At 36.5% G+C, this 14643-nt stretch overlaps 2 protein-coding genes across 12 annotated transcripts; both read right to left on the bottom strand.

The window, feature by feature from the left end:
* Nucleotides 1-2896: 2896 nt before the first annotated feature.
* LOC18026052 (putative F-box/kelch-repeat protein At3g24610) lies at nt 2897-7931 on the bottom strand. Of its 11 annotated transcripts, none has more exons than XM_024160648.1 (10): nt 6683-7931; nt 6254-6295; nt 6041-6155; nt 5810-5931; nt 5148-5648; nt 4408-4609; nt 4060-4329; nt 3884-3962; nt 3466-3525; nt 2897-3153 (listed from the first exon to the last, which is right to left on the bottom strand). In XM_024160648.1, the coding sequence occupies exons 1-2, from the start codon at nt 7886-7888 to the stop codon at nt 6254-6256; spliced, it is 1248 nt and encodes a 415-aa protein (XP_024016416.1). In that variant the 5' UTR covers nt 7889-7931; the 3' UTR covers nt 2897-3153; nt 3466-3525; nt 3884-3962; nt 4060-4329; nt 4408-4609; nt 5148-5648; nt 5810-5931; nt 6041-6155. The 11 variants fall into 11 exon arrangements, with proteins under 11 accessions (XP_024016416.1, XP_024016411.1, XP_024016412.1 ...); XM_024160643.1 differs by lacking the exon at nt 6254-6295 and having other exon boundaries at nt 5148-5324; nt 5390-5478; nt 5561-5648; nt 5810-6155; XM_024160644.1 differs by lacking the exon at nt 6254-6295 and having other exon boundaries at nt 5148-5324; nt 5414-5478; nt 5561-5648; nt 5810-6155.
* Nucleotides 7932-9879: 1948 nt separating this feature from the next.
* LOC112089899 lies at nt 9880-10851 on the bottom strand. The gene is made up of 2 exons (XM_024160758.1): nt 10356-10851; nt 9880-10175 (listed from the first exon to the last, which is right to left on the bottom strand). The coding sequence occupies exons 1-2, from the start codon at nt 10849-10851 to the stop codon at nt 9880-9882; spliced, it is 792 nt and encodes a 263-aa protein (XP_024016526.1).
* Between the last annotated feature and the right edge of the window lie 3792 nt (nt 10852-14643).

Here is a 14643-nt window from a genome sequence, read left to right as displayed (position 1 = left end):
ATGTGATAAAATCATTACAACAAAAATACGCGAAATAAAATAAATAAATAATTAAATTATACGAATTTTTAAAATTGCATATATAGCACAAAATATAATATATTTTTATTTTTCTCCAATGAAAATCTAGTAGAATTATCTTTTATTGAGTTAAATTCTGCTTATATGCTTATATTTTATTTGAGTTTTATAGGCTGCTTATATTTTATTTTTGATATATATATATATATATTTTTGATATGCATATAATAACTATTTAACTTATATTTTAAATTTTTCTTTAATTAAAATTTAGTAGAATTATTTTTGATTTGAGCTTTATATTTTACTAAATAAGTACCCATATATATGCGGATTTGTGATTTACTATTTTATAAAATAGCCCATAAAAAGAATATAGACAACAAAATGAGACTATCTGTAAAAATATATAATACATAAATTTAAAATTATCGGTAATTATAAAATTATTTAAACACAAAATAATAAAATAATAAAATAATAATAATTTAAACATGACTATTCTACATGATTAAACTAATGTACAATAATTATTCTATGTATTAACTTAACATGAGTAACATGAAATAAACAATTATATCTAGCTTATGAACAAAAAAGATTAGCAAAAAAATTTTTGGTTGTGTATTTGTTATCTACTGTTTAATTTTATGTTTTTAAGAAAAATTCATATTCTTCAGGTTTCATATTCTTTAAAATACTATCAAATTTTTCTATATGATTGTAATATATTATTTAAAATTTTTATGGTAAACTGAAATATATATATATTTTTTTATGAACTGTAATTTTATTCTTTTTTTTATCTATTGTTTTTTTTCTTAACTTCAACCCTTTTTCTCCTTTACTTTTTACCATTAGGAACCAACTATAAAATTTCTTTTTTTTTAAATAAGATAAGTTAAATATAATTATAATTAATTAAATACATGTTAAAATATGATCATTTATCTTAATAAATGTTATGATCTTGCGAGTTACCAATTTTAGACGTGTCATAATCCTACAAGTTACTAACTTTAAATCATTCTCCTTTATATAATAAGATTTCAGTTATATTTCTTCTTATATTTTGTTAAACTATTAATTAACTATAGTAAATAATAAAACTCGAATTCAGATCTTGTTAACGATTTACATTATGAATAACAAATAACTACTGATGCTTAAAATCACAATGTTAAGTTATTTTGGTGATAATGGACTGATATACTCTTTTTTTCATCTTTACGTTTTGAAAATGTGACTATGCATATTGATAGTTATTAGATTCATGTACAGTCATTACATTCATCTATATTTTTATTTTCAAAACAATAATACACTTTATGTAACAAAGGTTTTACCTAAACAAATTTTACATTTAGTTCAGAAAAAGTAGGTTATGTTTTATCATTCACAACGTTTTTCAAATTATTCACGTTTATGAAAGTAATATCACTATAACACCATGGCCACATAAAGATACTCTCAAAGTGCAATTATCAACAAACTTGAGGATATGACACCATATCAACATTACAATCAGAGCTAGCTCTAAGATTTAAAAGTTTAGAAGCAAAAGAGAAGAAATAGTTGTGCAAATTTAGGACATGAGATTTGTCATCGACAAATTTAGTAGATTTAAAAACTCTCTTAGTTCTAATATTCTTTTTGCCATGTACTACATAAATGTTTCATCAAATTTGCATGTCATTCTTTTAGACTTGTCTTAAAAAAGAAGTTGAGGTTTTGACTGCCGCCGCTGTTTGGACCGAATATGAAAAGGAGTGGCTTGCTTAATTTGGTTTTGTGTTATCGCTCATAGATCTAAAAGATCTCGCAATATTATTCTTGTACATCTAAGCTCATGGTTTGTTTTGACATATAGCCCCACGTTTTCAGACTCGGCGTGAGAAAGAGACTGAAGCGTTGGCAGCTGCAAACCTTTGGATTGAGTATGAACGAGAGTGGCTAGCTCGCAAGGAAGCCTTAGCCCGTCAGGTTGCTATTGACCTTGAAGCTGCTTTTCTGATGGAGCAATCAGAATGGAAAATGGCAGAAGATGCTTGGGTGGATGATCAGATATCGTTTTTTTCTTCTCCCGATGAGATAGGTAAGTTATATAAATTCCAAGTTCATACTAAATATTAGGTCTTTTATCTGAGTGATGCAGCTACTGATTCGGGTGGTGCTTCTTTCCCAAAAGTTTAATATTTTTCCATCTTATCTAACTGAAATATTTTCAGAACATTTTTAGGTTATTTGTATGTTGTTTTCGGATTTGAAGTTGCGTTTTCATTTCATCGTCTACAATAATTAGTTGAACAAATCAGAAACCGAACAAATGGTTGTTTCTTCTTCATTTGGTTAGAATAGAGCAATCTGTTAGCCACATTAGCTTCAACAAGATCAGTCATGTCTATTAAAACTCTCTTAAAGTCATTCCTCGCTTCCTGTTTCAATCAATCTCTGGTTTCACTTCAAACGTATACACAAACTTAGATTCTCCCGACCCTCCAGTGATCATCTTCTCAATGTCTTCGTTACTTGGTTCTTCACCAGTCGCTTAAAAGTACTTCCTTTTGAGATCTTCTCTGTCACAAGCATAGATTCTATCTCTCGATCGGTGAAACTCGCTCATCGTCTCTCTCAGTTTCACCCTAACACCGTTGGTTATAGAGACCCGATCTAATCTCTCAGCTTCAACAATGGCTTAAAACCAAAGAAACCCTAAGATCACGACAACGAAATTGCTTACTTCACAAGGAACGAATCCTCTCAAGTTCGCTTTGAAAACATTACTGTTCTGATTGGGCCTTCAAGTTGATTCCTTTCTCAAAACGGCGTCGCTATATGAGATTCCACACTAGAACAACACCGTTTTCTGCTAAAGGAATGCAAAGACTCGACCTTTATTGATTGTTTCAGCCGATATACAACCTTTTCTGGTGAGGCAAAGATTGATTTGATCATTCTATTACATTACAAACAAACTTGATTTTACATGTGACTAGTTCTTAGGTCCCGTGTTCATAATGCTTCTTCTTCTGCGGGTTGTTTTCGTTTCTCGGCTTTCTCCAACTTCCCCAGAGTACTCGAACTTGTGTTATTTCCACTCGATCCATCGCAAACTATCTCCACAACCTCGATCTGCACAAGCATGTCCAAGGAAGATTGGTCAAAGAAAGCAGTTGGGTTTGTTGATTAAAGCTTATAATGGGCACCAGAAGGTCAATCAGATAAGGCTGGTGGATAAAAAGACGAAACTTAAGTTGAGAAAGCCCTCTTTTGTTACTCATTCAATCGACTACACAAGAGCATGAAGAAAAGTCAGCATGAGAAACTCTGCTTCATCTTTTGTTACTCATTTCACGTTAATTAGTTCACATGTCATGAAAATAAGAAGACAATGTGAGTACATAGAAAACCTGATGAGAAAGTTCCACATTTTGCTGCAATTACCTTAACATAGTTCTCCACATTACGCATCCTTTCTTCAATGGGTTGTATCATCTCAGAGAACTATATATACACACAAAAGAGTGGAGAAATAAGACCTTAACAAAGCCTAACAGTTTCAGCTCTAAATCAAAGAAAAACCGAGTACACAGACGATCAAAGAGTGTTCTTTTGCCTTAAAATCAGAAGACCTCAGAAAGATATCTTTGCAACTCATGATAAGAACTCTACGGCCACTGTAACTTAGTAGACTTCCCCTTCAACCTCACATAAGTTATGAGATTGAACAAAATTTTGCCAGATTTCTCATTCTGAAATTATTTGCTTAACTACTTCACTTTAATGCTAAAAATCAAAACTTTACGCACAAGAGAGTGAAAAGGGGAAAAGCGAGAAGAGATCTGAGGGGGTGCTTGCTTACTTGCTTGTTCGTCAACATTGGGCCATCACATACTCCGACCACTAACCGGTCCCTGGCTAGCTCCGCCGCCGCCTGATTTCTACATCCCCACCACCAAAAAAAAAAAAAATCGATAAACACTTGGATTCTCAGAAATGGTAAAACCCCATACATAAGCCAGAGAAAAACCAATCTACCTAACGGAAAGTTCGATGCCCATCGTAAGCACTTTTGTTGGCGTGAAGCACTTTTGCAAGAAGTTATGAAGCTGTGAGTACAGGTCAAGAAAATTCCGGCAGTGATCCCTGAAATTGAAAGAATGTATGTTTCTTCCCATCTTCTGTTGTTCTTTGATCCGTTGCTCTACGGAATGAGACGGAACAACTTTGTCCCCGGAGCTGTAAAGATAGAGCTGAGGACATGGAGGATGGTTCTCATAGAGTTTCTTGATGATTTTCTTTAGCCTCCTGCAAGATAAACAAAAATCCGACCGTAAAGACAACAAGACGCAGATGGGTATCTACTGTTTAGTGTGTGAAGCTTACATGTTGACATCTGGGAGGTTTAAGACGATGGGTAAGAGTTTCTCTAGAGATGATAGCATCATGTTTTCGAGTCCTAGAGGTTCCTTCTTTTGTGGGTTTGAAGCATCGTCTTCGACTCTTCGTTAATGGGACTGATTGGTTCTGTTTTTATGGTGGAGCTACGCTTCTTCAATATGGCAGCGGTAAACCCAGCTGCCCAAATCTGCAAGAGAATATTTTACTCATTGATAATCAAATGCCAGTTAATTGATTAAGATGTGTTTAAGGACTATGCGACGATTTTGTACACAGAAACAAGTTTCAACATAAGTGAATATAGAGCCATGAGATGATCTGTTGTATCAGGAAGAACAACTTGAACATTGAGGATCATATTTTCCTCGTTCACATGCCTAAAACATCAAATCTCGCAAGTGAACAAGATTGCCTTTGCAAGATATATAGACCAATGTACCATTACCCTGTGAATGATGGCTAAATAACGAAAAGATATCGGCGGTTTTAACTCATAGCTATGGTCTTTGTAGGTACCAAGTTATCTATTTACAGACCTTATTGCTTAATTATCAAAGTCAAAACTCCCCTGGTCATGGTTCGGTAAATGCATGTATCAATCTAGGATGCTTCAACATAGAAATTCAACTAGTAAAGCTTTCACAATCAAAAAAGAAATATCACTTTCTCTGGAAAGCAAAGAAACCTACAAACAGTATTGGCCTTTTCTACTTCAATTTCCTTACTTGGGATATCTTCTACTTCCAAAGTTCCAATATAAGACAATGAAGCAATGGAGAAAACTTGAAAAGCACAAAACTTGGTATCTAGAGGATCTGCTCATCCCGAGTCGATGATACAACCCTTGATCGTTTCTACTAACTCTTGTCTGCCCACGAAGCTTTCGAGCAAAGGCACCATAGCTGCCAAAATGAAATCACTAGTAAGCCTCCCAAAGCTTTAAATTCCAAATGAACACTAATTTCACCATCATCATCACTTATGAGGAGACCAGAATCACAGTGAAGTGTAGCGAAGAGAGTACTATATTGATGAAGGAATTTGCTTTCCATCAACCTACACAAGCCAACCAGTGTAACTGAAACTGTGGAACACCAAACATTTTGGTGTATTTGATCGAACGGGATTCTGAATTTACACTTATCTGGATTCTTGCAGTTGCTTCCATGGCGGATTTTGAAGAAAAAGGAATGTGAGCTTCCTTTTCAGTAGCTAGTCGACGAAATCTGAAAAGAAAAATGGGAAATCGAAATACTCTGTTTAGCCCAGCGGGTTCGTTTTGTTTGGTGTGATTGGGAAAGAGCTTCAATGGCAAAAGGGTGTAAGCAGACAAGATTTTCTATGTGGTTCAACGAGAAAGCAATACTAAGACATGTTGTTCTCATACATGAATATGTTGCTTCTTCTGTTTCGCTGGAGCTGCTGTCTCAAGTGTCTCTCTCAAGACTTTCGAATTGTTCTCTATTTCGGCTAAACCGGCTTGTTTTCATCATATAATTGGACCAAAGACTACACAATGTTCCCAAGTTGATCAGGCCTGAACATGCTTGGATTCGGATGGAGTGACAAAGCACTTGTAGAGTATGGTGATGGAGAGGGATCAAGTTGTTGGACTTACCAAACTCTGCTGTAAAATTTGCCTATTGAGTTCTTATTCTAGCAACCCAAGAGAACTGTCTTGAAGATTGCATGTCACTTCCTCTCTCTAATCTCTGAATTTGTAGATCCATTACCTGAACACCAGATATAGCTCAATAGATTTGATCGAAGCTCTATTGATGATATTTGTTGAAAAAAATTCAATAACGATTCTGAAAAGTTTGGAGAAAACCTAAAAGCACTTTAGCAGAACACCAAGAAGAATATGCATAATCTGCAGGAAGAAACCAATCTTTACACATGTACTTATAGATACAAAAGAAAACAAAAGAAGGTACGAAACTTAAAGCTGACCAAGAGAAAAATCCAATTAGAAGATTTGTAATCAAGGTCATTTTGCAACAAAGATGTTCAAACTAGTTTTGGCTCGGAAATATAGTGTGTGGGAGTGTGACGACTGAAACATCAAACCAGAGGCTATGGATTAGACAAGAAATACCACGAGAAATCAATAAGAGAATATCAAGAGCACACACATAGATACATCAAAACCTCTAAAGACCATACAGCAGAAGAGTAACTTATAAGATAGAAGGGTACTAAAATAAGAATTAAACAAGATTGCGAGAGTTCAGAGAGTGACAGAGACTGAATGCAAAACCTTGTGGTGATGTGAGAAAGGCTCAACGGTCTTGAGAGGATGAGACCAGTCAATGTTGCCCCAAATCTCGGGTCCTTGGCGTCTTTCCAAGGAAATCACTGCACACCAAATCTCAAGATGATCCCCCTCGATGACATCCCAGAAGAGCACAAGGTTAGGACCAGATTTGATGAGTCTGGCTCCAGGAAGTACATCTATAAGCTTGGTGTTGACACCCAACCCGATCTTAAGGGACTCCCACGCACCATCAAACCTCCCATCAAAGTGGACCAGTCTGGAGCTAGAGAGACTGTCCTTGAGAGATCCCAAACCCTGTACCTTCCTCCAATACATCCCCTCTCCTTCAGGTTCAGAGCACTCCAATTGAGCTTGCTCACACCAACGCAACTCCCCAAACCGATCACAAGAGTAGATAATGTTATTAATCACACACCAATCCCTTTTGTATCCATGCAGTTCACTATGGTTCCCTCTTCCCCATTTCTTTTCACTCGGCGAGTAGTACAACGTTGTTTCCATATGATCCACTGCATAAACCCTTTCCTCCTTCACGACCACACTGTCGTGGATTAACTGACAGCGTGTCTTGCGATCCGGCATTGGTGGCAAAGCTTCCCAAGTTTGGGTCTTTGGGTCATATACCTCTGCCCAATTCGAGGAATCTGGGTTCCAGCAGCCTCCGAACACGTAAATCTTCCCGCCTACGACTCCAGCAGCCGCCGTAACCCGGCCCACTCCCATGGAAGGGACTTGGCGCCACGTGTGAGTCCTACAGTCCAAAAGCCAGACTTCCGAAGTGGGCTTCCCGTTTCTCAATCCACCAATTACATAGATCCCCCAATCCAGCGCCACCACGGAGGATCCTTCCGGAGCCTGAGGCGGGAATGACGGGTTCGGGATCGGGCTCAGAAGCCGATTCTCCCGGAGGAGGATGAACCACCGTGGGTTTGGGTCCGGAGGGCTTACTAAGCATACATAGACGCAATTCTCCGTGCAACCATACAGCGACCGCATCTTGTAGAGCTCTGGTGAAGCCACCAGAGATCGATAGCTTCTCGAGACCAGAGATAACGCCGCCTGGTCCGATCTCGACACTCGAGACATGCAGCTTAGAAATATCTCATCTGGCAGCAACGATAACGCAGACGGAGACAGACATGTCTTCCTCTTTTTATGCGGTGGCTCTTCAATGGCTGAATTCGACATCGAACGCACTCAAAAGCTTGCCTCTTTTTTTTTTCTTTGTTTCTTCTTCCTCATAAACGCTTAAGAGGTGCTATATATATATATAGAGGTGCTATAAATTAGTTATTCCTTTTTTATTAGGCTAATTCTTTTTTTCTAAAAAATCACAATAACTTTTACCTTTTATTATGATAATTGAATTTTGAAGTTTTCCTTTTTTTATTAATCGATTTTTAACTTTTCCATTATTTTTTGTTTTCAGTTTCAGATGCCTGATATGAAGAAAAAATTTTTTGCTGTGGAAGAATTTATAAATAATTTCCCTATGAGCTTGGTTGGATTTTCAATTTTTTTAAAAAAAATTAGGCTATATTCATTGAAAAATCTTTTATATACATATATATATAGAGGTACTAAATTAGTATTCCCTTTTAGGCTATTTTTTTTTAATAACTTTTACCTTTTATGATAATTTAATTTTGAAGTTTTCCTTTTTCATTAAACGATTTATTCAGAATGCCTGATATGAAAATATTTGTTTGCGCTGTGGGGAACTAAAAAATAATTTCCTTATGAGCGCTAGGATTTTCAATTTTTTTTTAGAAATTGGGCTATATTTATTGCTGAGCTCAGTCATGTACACATGGGGATTCCTCAGCACTTGAAGTCAGATTTTTGGAACACGTTTAAAATGAATATGATCTCTATTACACTCTTGGATTGGATTGAAGTTATTGAGCTTCTCAGAGCATTTCTAATAGTTTTTTTCATTTTTTTCTTAAAAAATGAAGAAAACTTTATTTTTGAAAAAAAAAAGGAACTATTGGAATAAATTTTTCTTCGTTTTTTCCTTCAAAAAGAATATTCCAAACATATTTCATCTCTATTTTATTATTAAAACTGAATTCGACATCGAATGCACTCAAAAGCTTGCCTCTTTTTTTTTTCTTTCTTTCTTCCTCCAAGTTTCTGAGAAACGCTTAAGAGAAATCTTTGTTTTTTCAGATATATATAGAGGTGCTATAAATTAGTTATTCTTTTTTAATTAGGCTAATTCTTTTTTCTTAAAAAAAAATTACAATAACTTTTACCTTTTATTATGATAATTGAATTTTGAAGTTTTCCTTTTTTTATTAATCGATTTTTAAGTTTTTCATTGTTTTTTGTTTTCAGTTTCAGATGCCTGATATGAAGAAAGAATTGTTTACTGTGGGAAAATTTATAAATAATTTCCCTATGAGCTTGGTTGGATTTTCAATTTTTTTATTAAAAAAATTAGGCTATATTCATTGAGAAATCTTTTATATATATATATATATATATATAGAGGTACTAAATTAGTATTCCCTTTTAGGCTATTTTTTTTTAATAACTTTTACCTTTTATGATAATTGAATTTTGAAGTTTTTCTTTTTCATTAAACGATTTATTCAGAATGCCTGATATGAAAATATTTGTTTGCGCTGTGGGGAACTAAAAAATAATTTCCTTATGAGCGATAGGATTTTCAATTTTTTTTTTGAAATTGGGCTATATTCATTGCTGAGCTCAGTCATGTACACATGGGGATTCCTCAGCACTTGAAGTCAGATTTTTGGAACACGTTTAAAATGAATATGATCTCTATTACACTCTTGGATTGAAGTTATTGAGCTTCTTAAATCTTGTACTTGGAAATTGGAAGACAGTAGTCAAGCCCGTTTCTTATCAAAATTCAAACTTGGGTATATGCATGATTCTATATATTGATGGTAAGGAATATTTGTGACAACACTGATGGGGGGTTTTAAACGTTCTATAATCTGGGTATCAGAGAACTCCTGTGAGGTTATGGCATTCTCTGCAAGATCAGAGATTATTGGTGTCATCACAATCCATTTTCTTCTCTGCGAAAGCCACACAGAATTTTTTTTTTGGTCGAACATGTTAAGATTCATACCATTTTCAAGATTTTACAGAGTTGTGAGGGATCACTTATTACAAGAAGAGAAGATAAAAAAGGATTACAAGCGCTAGCTAATGGAACCAAGATGCTGGAAATATAATTCAAGCAAGGAGGGGGAGGATGCAGTACTCGGCGGGAAGGAAAGAAGACGATCCCGAAGCATTCTGTCCACTGATGCACGAACAACTGAAACAGGGGAGGATGAGTCCGTGAAGATGCGAGAGTTGCGCTCTCTCCAAATGGCGTAGACAACGACTTGAAGAAGGAGCTTGAACACTGACTTCTGGCGAGAGGAAGGAAAGGCAGTCCTGGAGGAGATGAGAGCATCAACAGCACGAAGCGACAAAGGGACATGAGATGAAACTCTACCCACAAATCGAGACCAAAGCTCCGAAGAGAATGAGCGAGCGAAAAAAAGATGGTCATGCGATTCAGGCTCTGCTCTACATAAGACACGAAGATCCGAAACGGTCATTCACCAGCCCAAGAGTCTATCTTTGGTTGGGAGCCGAGATAACATAGACAGCCATGTAATAAATGTACATCGAGGGATAGCTTCTTTGAACCAAACCGTCTTATACCAAGAGACAGTAGGAGCCGGCACCCGGATAGCATTCCAAGTAGCCTTAGAAGAGAAGTCCTGAACATAAGTGCCTGAAGCACTTCGCCAAAGATACTGATCAATTCCACGAACAGAGCTAGGAGGGGAGATGGTGGTGAGAGTGACTTGCAAAGCATGCGCCTGGTCAGATCTGGCAGCCGGTAAATGCCATTCCCCATGACTAGTGGCGTGAATGACCTTATCCTGAAGCCGCACGCGAAGCTGCCGAGGTCCTCTCTCACCCAAGAAAGAAATCAAGGGGCCAAGATCAGTCCAGGAATCATACCAGAAGGAAGCGTTCTCACCATTCCCAATATCACATCTCATGAAGTCCACAAGACGGTGCTTTAGTTGGAGCATACTCCTAACCGTAGGAGAGAATCTGTTGGCGTCATCGGTTTGCCAAAAACACCGCCACACAGAATTTCCAGGGTTCATTGCACATAAATTTTTCTAGAGGGAGATATTGTATATATGTTTCTGTTACGGCACTTAGTATGAGCGGTGATCTCTCTATTCTTGGGAGAGATGTTAAATTTAGCTACTGTATAAGATTGAAAATCTTAATGGTATTCTTGCATTATCCGGGGTCGATACTGTCAGGTCTTGCACTCTATTGGAATCATTAACTCCAATTTTTTTTTTGCCATAACTACAAAATTTTATATTTATCATGAAGATCTAAAAAATATATTAATATATTAAATCCTTAGAAAACAGTCCTTAGAAAACAGTAGGTTTTACTTTCTAATAATTTTTATTTCATCTAATGATATGCATTTTAAAATATAAACAAACTATATATATATATGTGGTATATATACTCAAAATACGAATTATAACCTAGTAACTAATTAAAATTAAATCTATATGAGTAAACCTATATAAATGGATTATGAATAGAATAGAGTGCAGTTAGTTAGACCTAGTTTGTGTCTGAATATGACAATTGATTACGTACCTTCAGTCAATATAGCAATTAGTTAGACGTAGTTTGTGTAAGGACTATGGATACGCGTTTTAATCTAGTCCATTAATCCTTTTCAGTCAATATAGCAATTAGTTTTCACAAAAAAATAATATATATATAGCAATTAGTTATAAGAAAAAAAATGTCTGATTACTCCATACAAAATTTATTAGTCCATTGTCTAAAATAAAAATGTAAGAGCTTTCTTTGGTAGTTTTAGTGCATGGAATGTAAAACGTAAATTAGATGTTTGATGTTTCATGATTCAATATTTAAAACTTCATTACATCTACATTTGACGCTTGATTAACACATATTTATTGATTCCAACTGGATGTATCTCGTAGTTTCGACTGCAATACAATAGTGATGAGATTGTAATATAAAGGATTTGAAATCCAGAGGACCAATGCTACTCTATGACTCTACGAGAACTGAAATAAAGCTAAGACAAAAGATGGTTAGTTTGTAACTTTAACGACTAGTAAACACAAGCTAAAGACGATTTAAATTCAAGTTAAAACAAGCACTAGATCAAGGTAATTCGCAGAAGTTTCAGAGATGAGAATCAAATGACTATTCAGGGCACAACTTAAATGCAGGTCTCGAACTCAAACATAACAGCTTATCGATCCACTGTCGTGATCTCGATAACTTTATCTAACAACCTAAATTTTAAACTGTCGTTTGAACCTAAAAAATTGCAGACAAGCATTAACGAGCAGGTTCATAATTTGCCTTAACTTCAACTGTTGTTAGCTAAGGACAAATCGCTCACCAGTGTTTGTTCTAGCAACCTATTACACTTTTGATGAATAGATTAACCTAAGATCCTGCTAATAGTTGAACCCTATTTGCATTCAGTTCTCTAACTTATGAAATCCTTTGAAAACCTTAAGGGTTTAATGCAAAAAAACTCATCACCTTTAATTTTTTATGCAAAAATGACTCTCACCTTTGAAAAATGCAGGTCAATCCTCTGATCTCAAAAGTCACCCGCAATATAACCCTCGCCTATATTGATGACATGGTAAATATTAAACAGCGTGAAAAAACACACAGAAGTTAAAACGTATCGTTTCACCAATATAAAAAACAACACGATTTTTACAAAACATAAAGTAAAACAACACACATTTTAAAAATCAATTTTGAGGAAAAAATTAAAAAATTAGGTTACAAATCACGATCAGCTTCGTCCGCAATTACATTGATGGCACTTAGCAAATTGATTCGCAGATTGAACAACACATGCATCTCCAGCATCCCACGACCGACCCGTGAGTTGACTCGGTCTCATTCGATGCAGAATCGCTGCTGTTATTAGATCAATGTTTCTTCTTTCCCAAATAGGCTCAGACGCCTTCTTCTTCGACTGATTCTTCATGAACCTGGACATAATTGGAAGCCCAAAGTCGATTTGATTGGAAATATTCGAATTTTGGTGAACATTGACGAGTTTCGAAAATGAGTCAGTTCAGCGAGTCTTGGCGCCGACAACATCGCGATTGAGGAGAAATCGAGCGGGGAGAAACCAGGAAAACCAGAGGAAGAAGAATAGGGTGAGGAGAGGAGGAGAATGCAGATGGAGATGGTGGATTGGGCTTTGGAAAGGAGATGACAGGAATATCTGGATTGGAAGAGATTTGTCGTTGTCGGAGAAGAATAAGGAGAGTTGTTGTTGTTGTTGTTGACGGGGAGATTAATTAGTTGATGAAGTAAGAAAAGATGGAGATAGGAGAAACGAAGAAGCAAAGGAGATGGGAGAGACGAAGAAGCAAAGGAGATGGGAGATACTACAAGAAAAACACCGTTTTACAATGATCAAAATTGTCGTTATTTCATCGTAATAGGGCTATTCCGACAGACTACCGACGATTTCAAAATTGTCGTAAACTCATCGTCGTAATAGACAAATCGTCGTATAATCTACGACGGTTTTTTTTCGTCGTAACATCGACGGAAAAAAATCGTCGTAAATGCGTCGATCAATTTACGACGACTTTACATCGAATTGCCTCGATTTGGTCTTCGCTTGGACCATCGTTAAGTCGTCGTTAAAAATAGACGAAGGATCGTCTTAAAATATACGACGCAATTTTCGTCGTAATTCAATTGTAATATATTTTATCATTCCGTCGTAAAACCATCGTAAAACATGAACGTATATTTGTCGTATTAGTCGTCGTACAATTTTGTCGTAAATTCGTCGTACTTGTTACGACGAATATACGACGGTTTAATAAAATAATAATAATTATATTACGATGATTATACGACGTTTTTATAATTGAAAAAAAAAAATTTAATTCGAATTAAAATTTAAATTAAAAAAGAATTAATTTACAATTTAAAATTTAATTAAATTTCAAATTAAAATTAATTTTAGTAATTACAAAAAAAACCCTAAAGATCTATATCTAAATCTAAACTAAGGTCGATCTCGTCACCGGCCTGCTCCCCATCATCGTCCTCCACATGTTCTTTCCCGGGTCTTCGGGTAGAGGTTTCCGCTGCCAGATCCCCGGGTCTTCGGTTAGAGGTTTCCGGCGCCTGATCTCTGGCTCTAGGAGGACCAACCCCGAGAGACCGGAACATCTTCTCGTCCGTCTGCACTGGTGGTTGCCTCCTAGAAGATGACTCTGCAGACGATCCGACAACTCCATCAGCCCGCAGCCTGTCCAACTGCGCCATGAGCACCGGGTTGTCGGCCCCCATGATCTCGAAGAGACCGTACAACTGGTCGATCTTAGTCTCGTACTGGGTCCGCATCTGATCGATCTCCTGGCGGATAAGCGAATCCGGTGTCCGGACATGACCAGTTGCCGTAGCGACCAGGGTATCACGGATGGATCCCATCCCTAAAACCCGCCCCTTTTTCTTAGGGGCAACCTGAAAATATTTAAATAAACTATGTTAAAAAATACAATATAAAGTTAAAATTACATTAAATTTATTAAAAGAATTTACCTCTTCAAAAATCTGGTCCATCTCCGCCACCGTCAGCGTCGGAGTCGATTGGACCGAGCTACCTCCGGGAGATGTTGGACGCGCCTGCTGAGTGAGTTGCGTCTGCCACTCCTCGATCGCCGCACAGGCGGCGTTGTAGATCTCCTCCCCCCGAGGATCCATGAATTCACCGTTCCGCTTCTTATGGGTCTCGGCGAAGACCTTTTATCGAAGGAAGTTGTCCCCCGTTTTCTTCGACTTACAAAATCAAAATCAAAATATTAATAAGACAAATAAGAGTTAATTATTTT

This window comes from Eutrema salsugineum, unplaced genomic scaffold (genome assembly GCF_000478725.1).
Source record: "Eutrema salsugineum unplaced genomic scaffold, Eutsalg1_0 scaffold_11, whole genome shotgun sequence".
Classification (NCBI taxonomy): Eukaryota; Viridiplantae; Streptophyta; class Magnoliopsida; order Brassicales; family Brassicaceae; genus Eutrema; species Eutrema salsugineum.
The sequence above is the reverse complement of the archived record's forward strand: the minus strand, read 5'-3'. Positions and strand labels throughout refer to the sequence as shown.

What these genes read in the sequence shown, in the direction of transcription:
- LOC18026052 (XM_024160639.1), bottom strand. Translation starts at nt 7,888, where the DNA reads ATGTCGAATTCAGCCATTGAAGAGCCACCGCATAAAAAGAGGAAGACA. An exon ending in CTTTCTCACATCACCACAAG is followed by an intron (nt 6,156 to 6,682) that starts GTTTTGCATTCA and finishes TCTGGTGTTCAG; the next exon opens with GTAATGGATCTACAAATTCA.
- LOC112089899 (XM_024160758.1), bottom strand. Translation starts at nt 10,851, where the DNA reads ATGAACCCTGGAAATTCTGTGTGGCGGTGTTTTTGGCAAACCGATGAC. An exon ending in CAAAGAAGCTATCCCTCGAT is followed by an intron (nt 10,176 to 10,355) that starts GTACATTTATTA and finishes TTGTGGGTAGAG; the next exon opens with TTTCATCTCATGTCCCTTTG.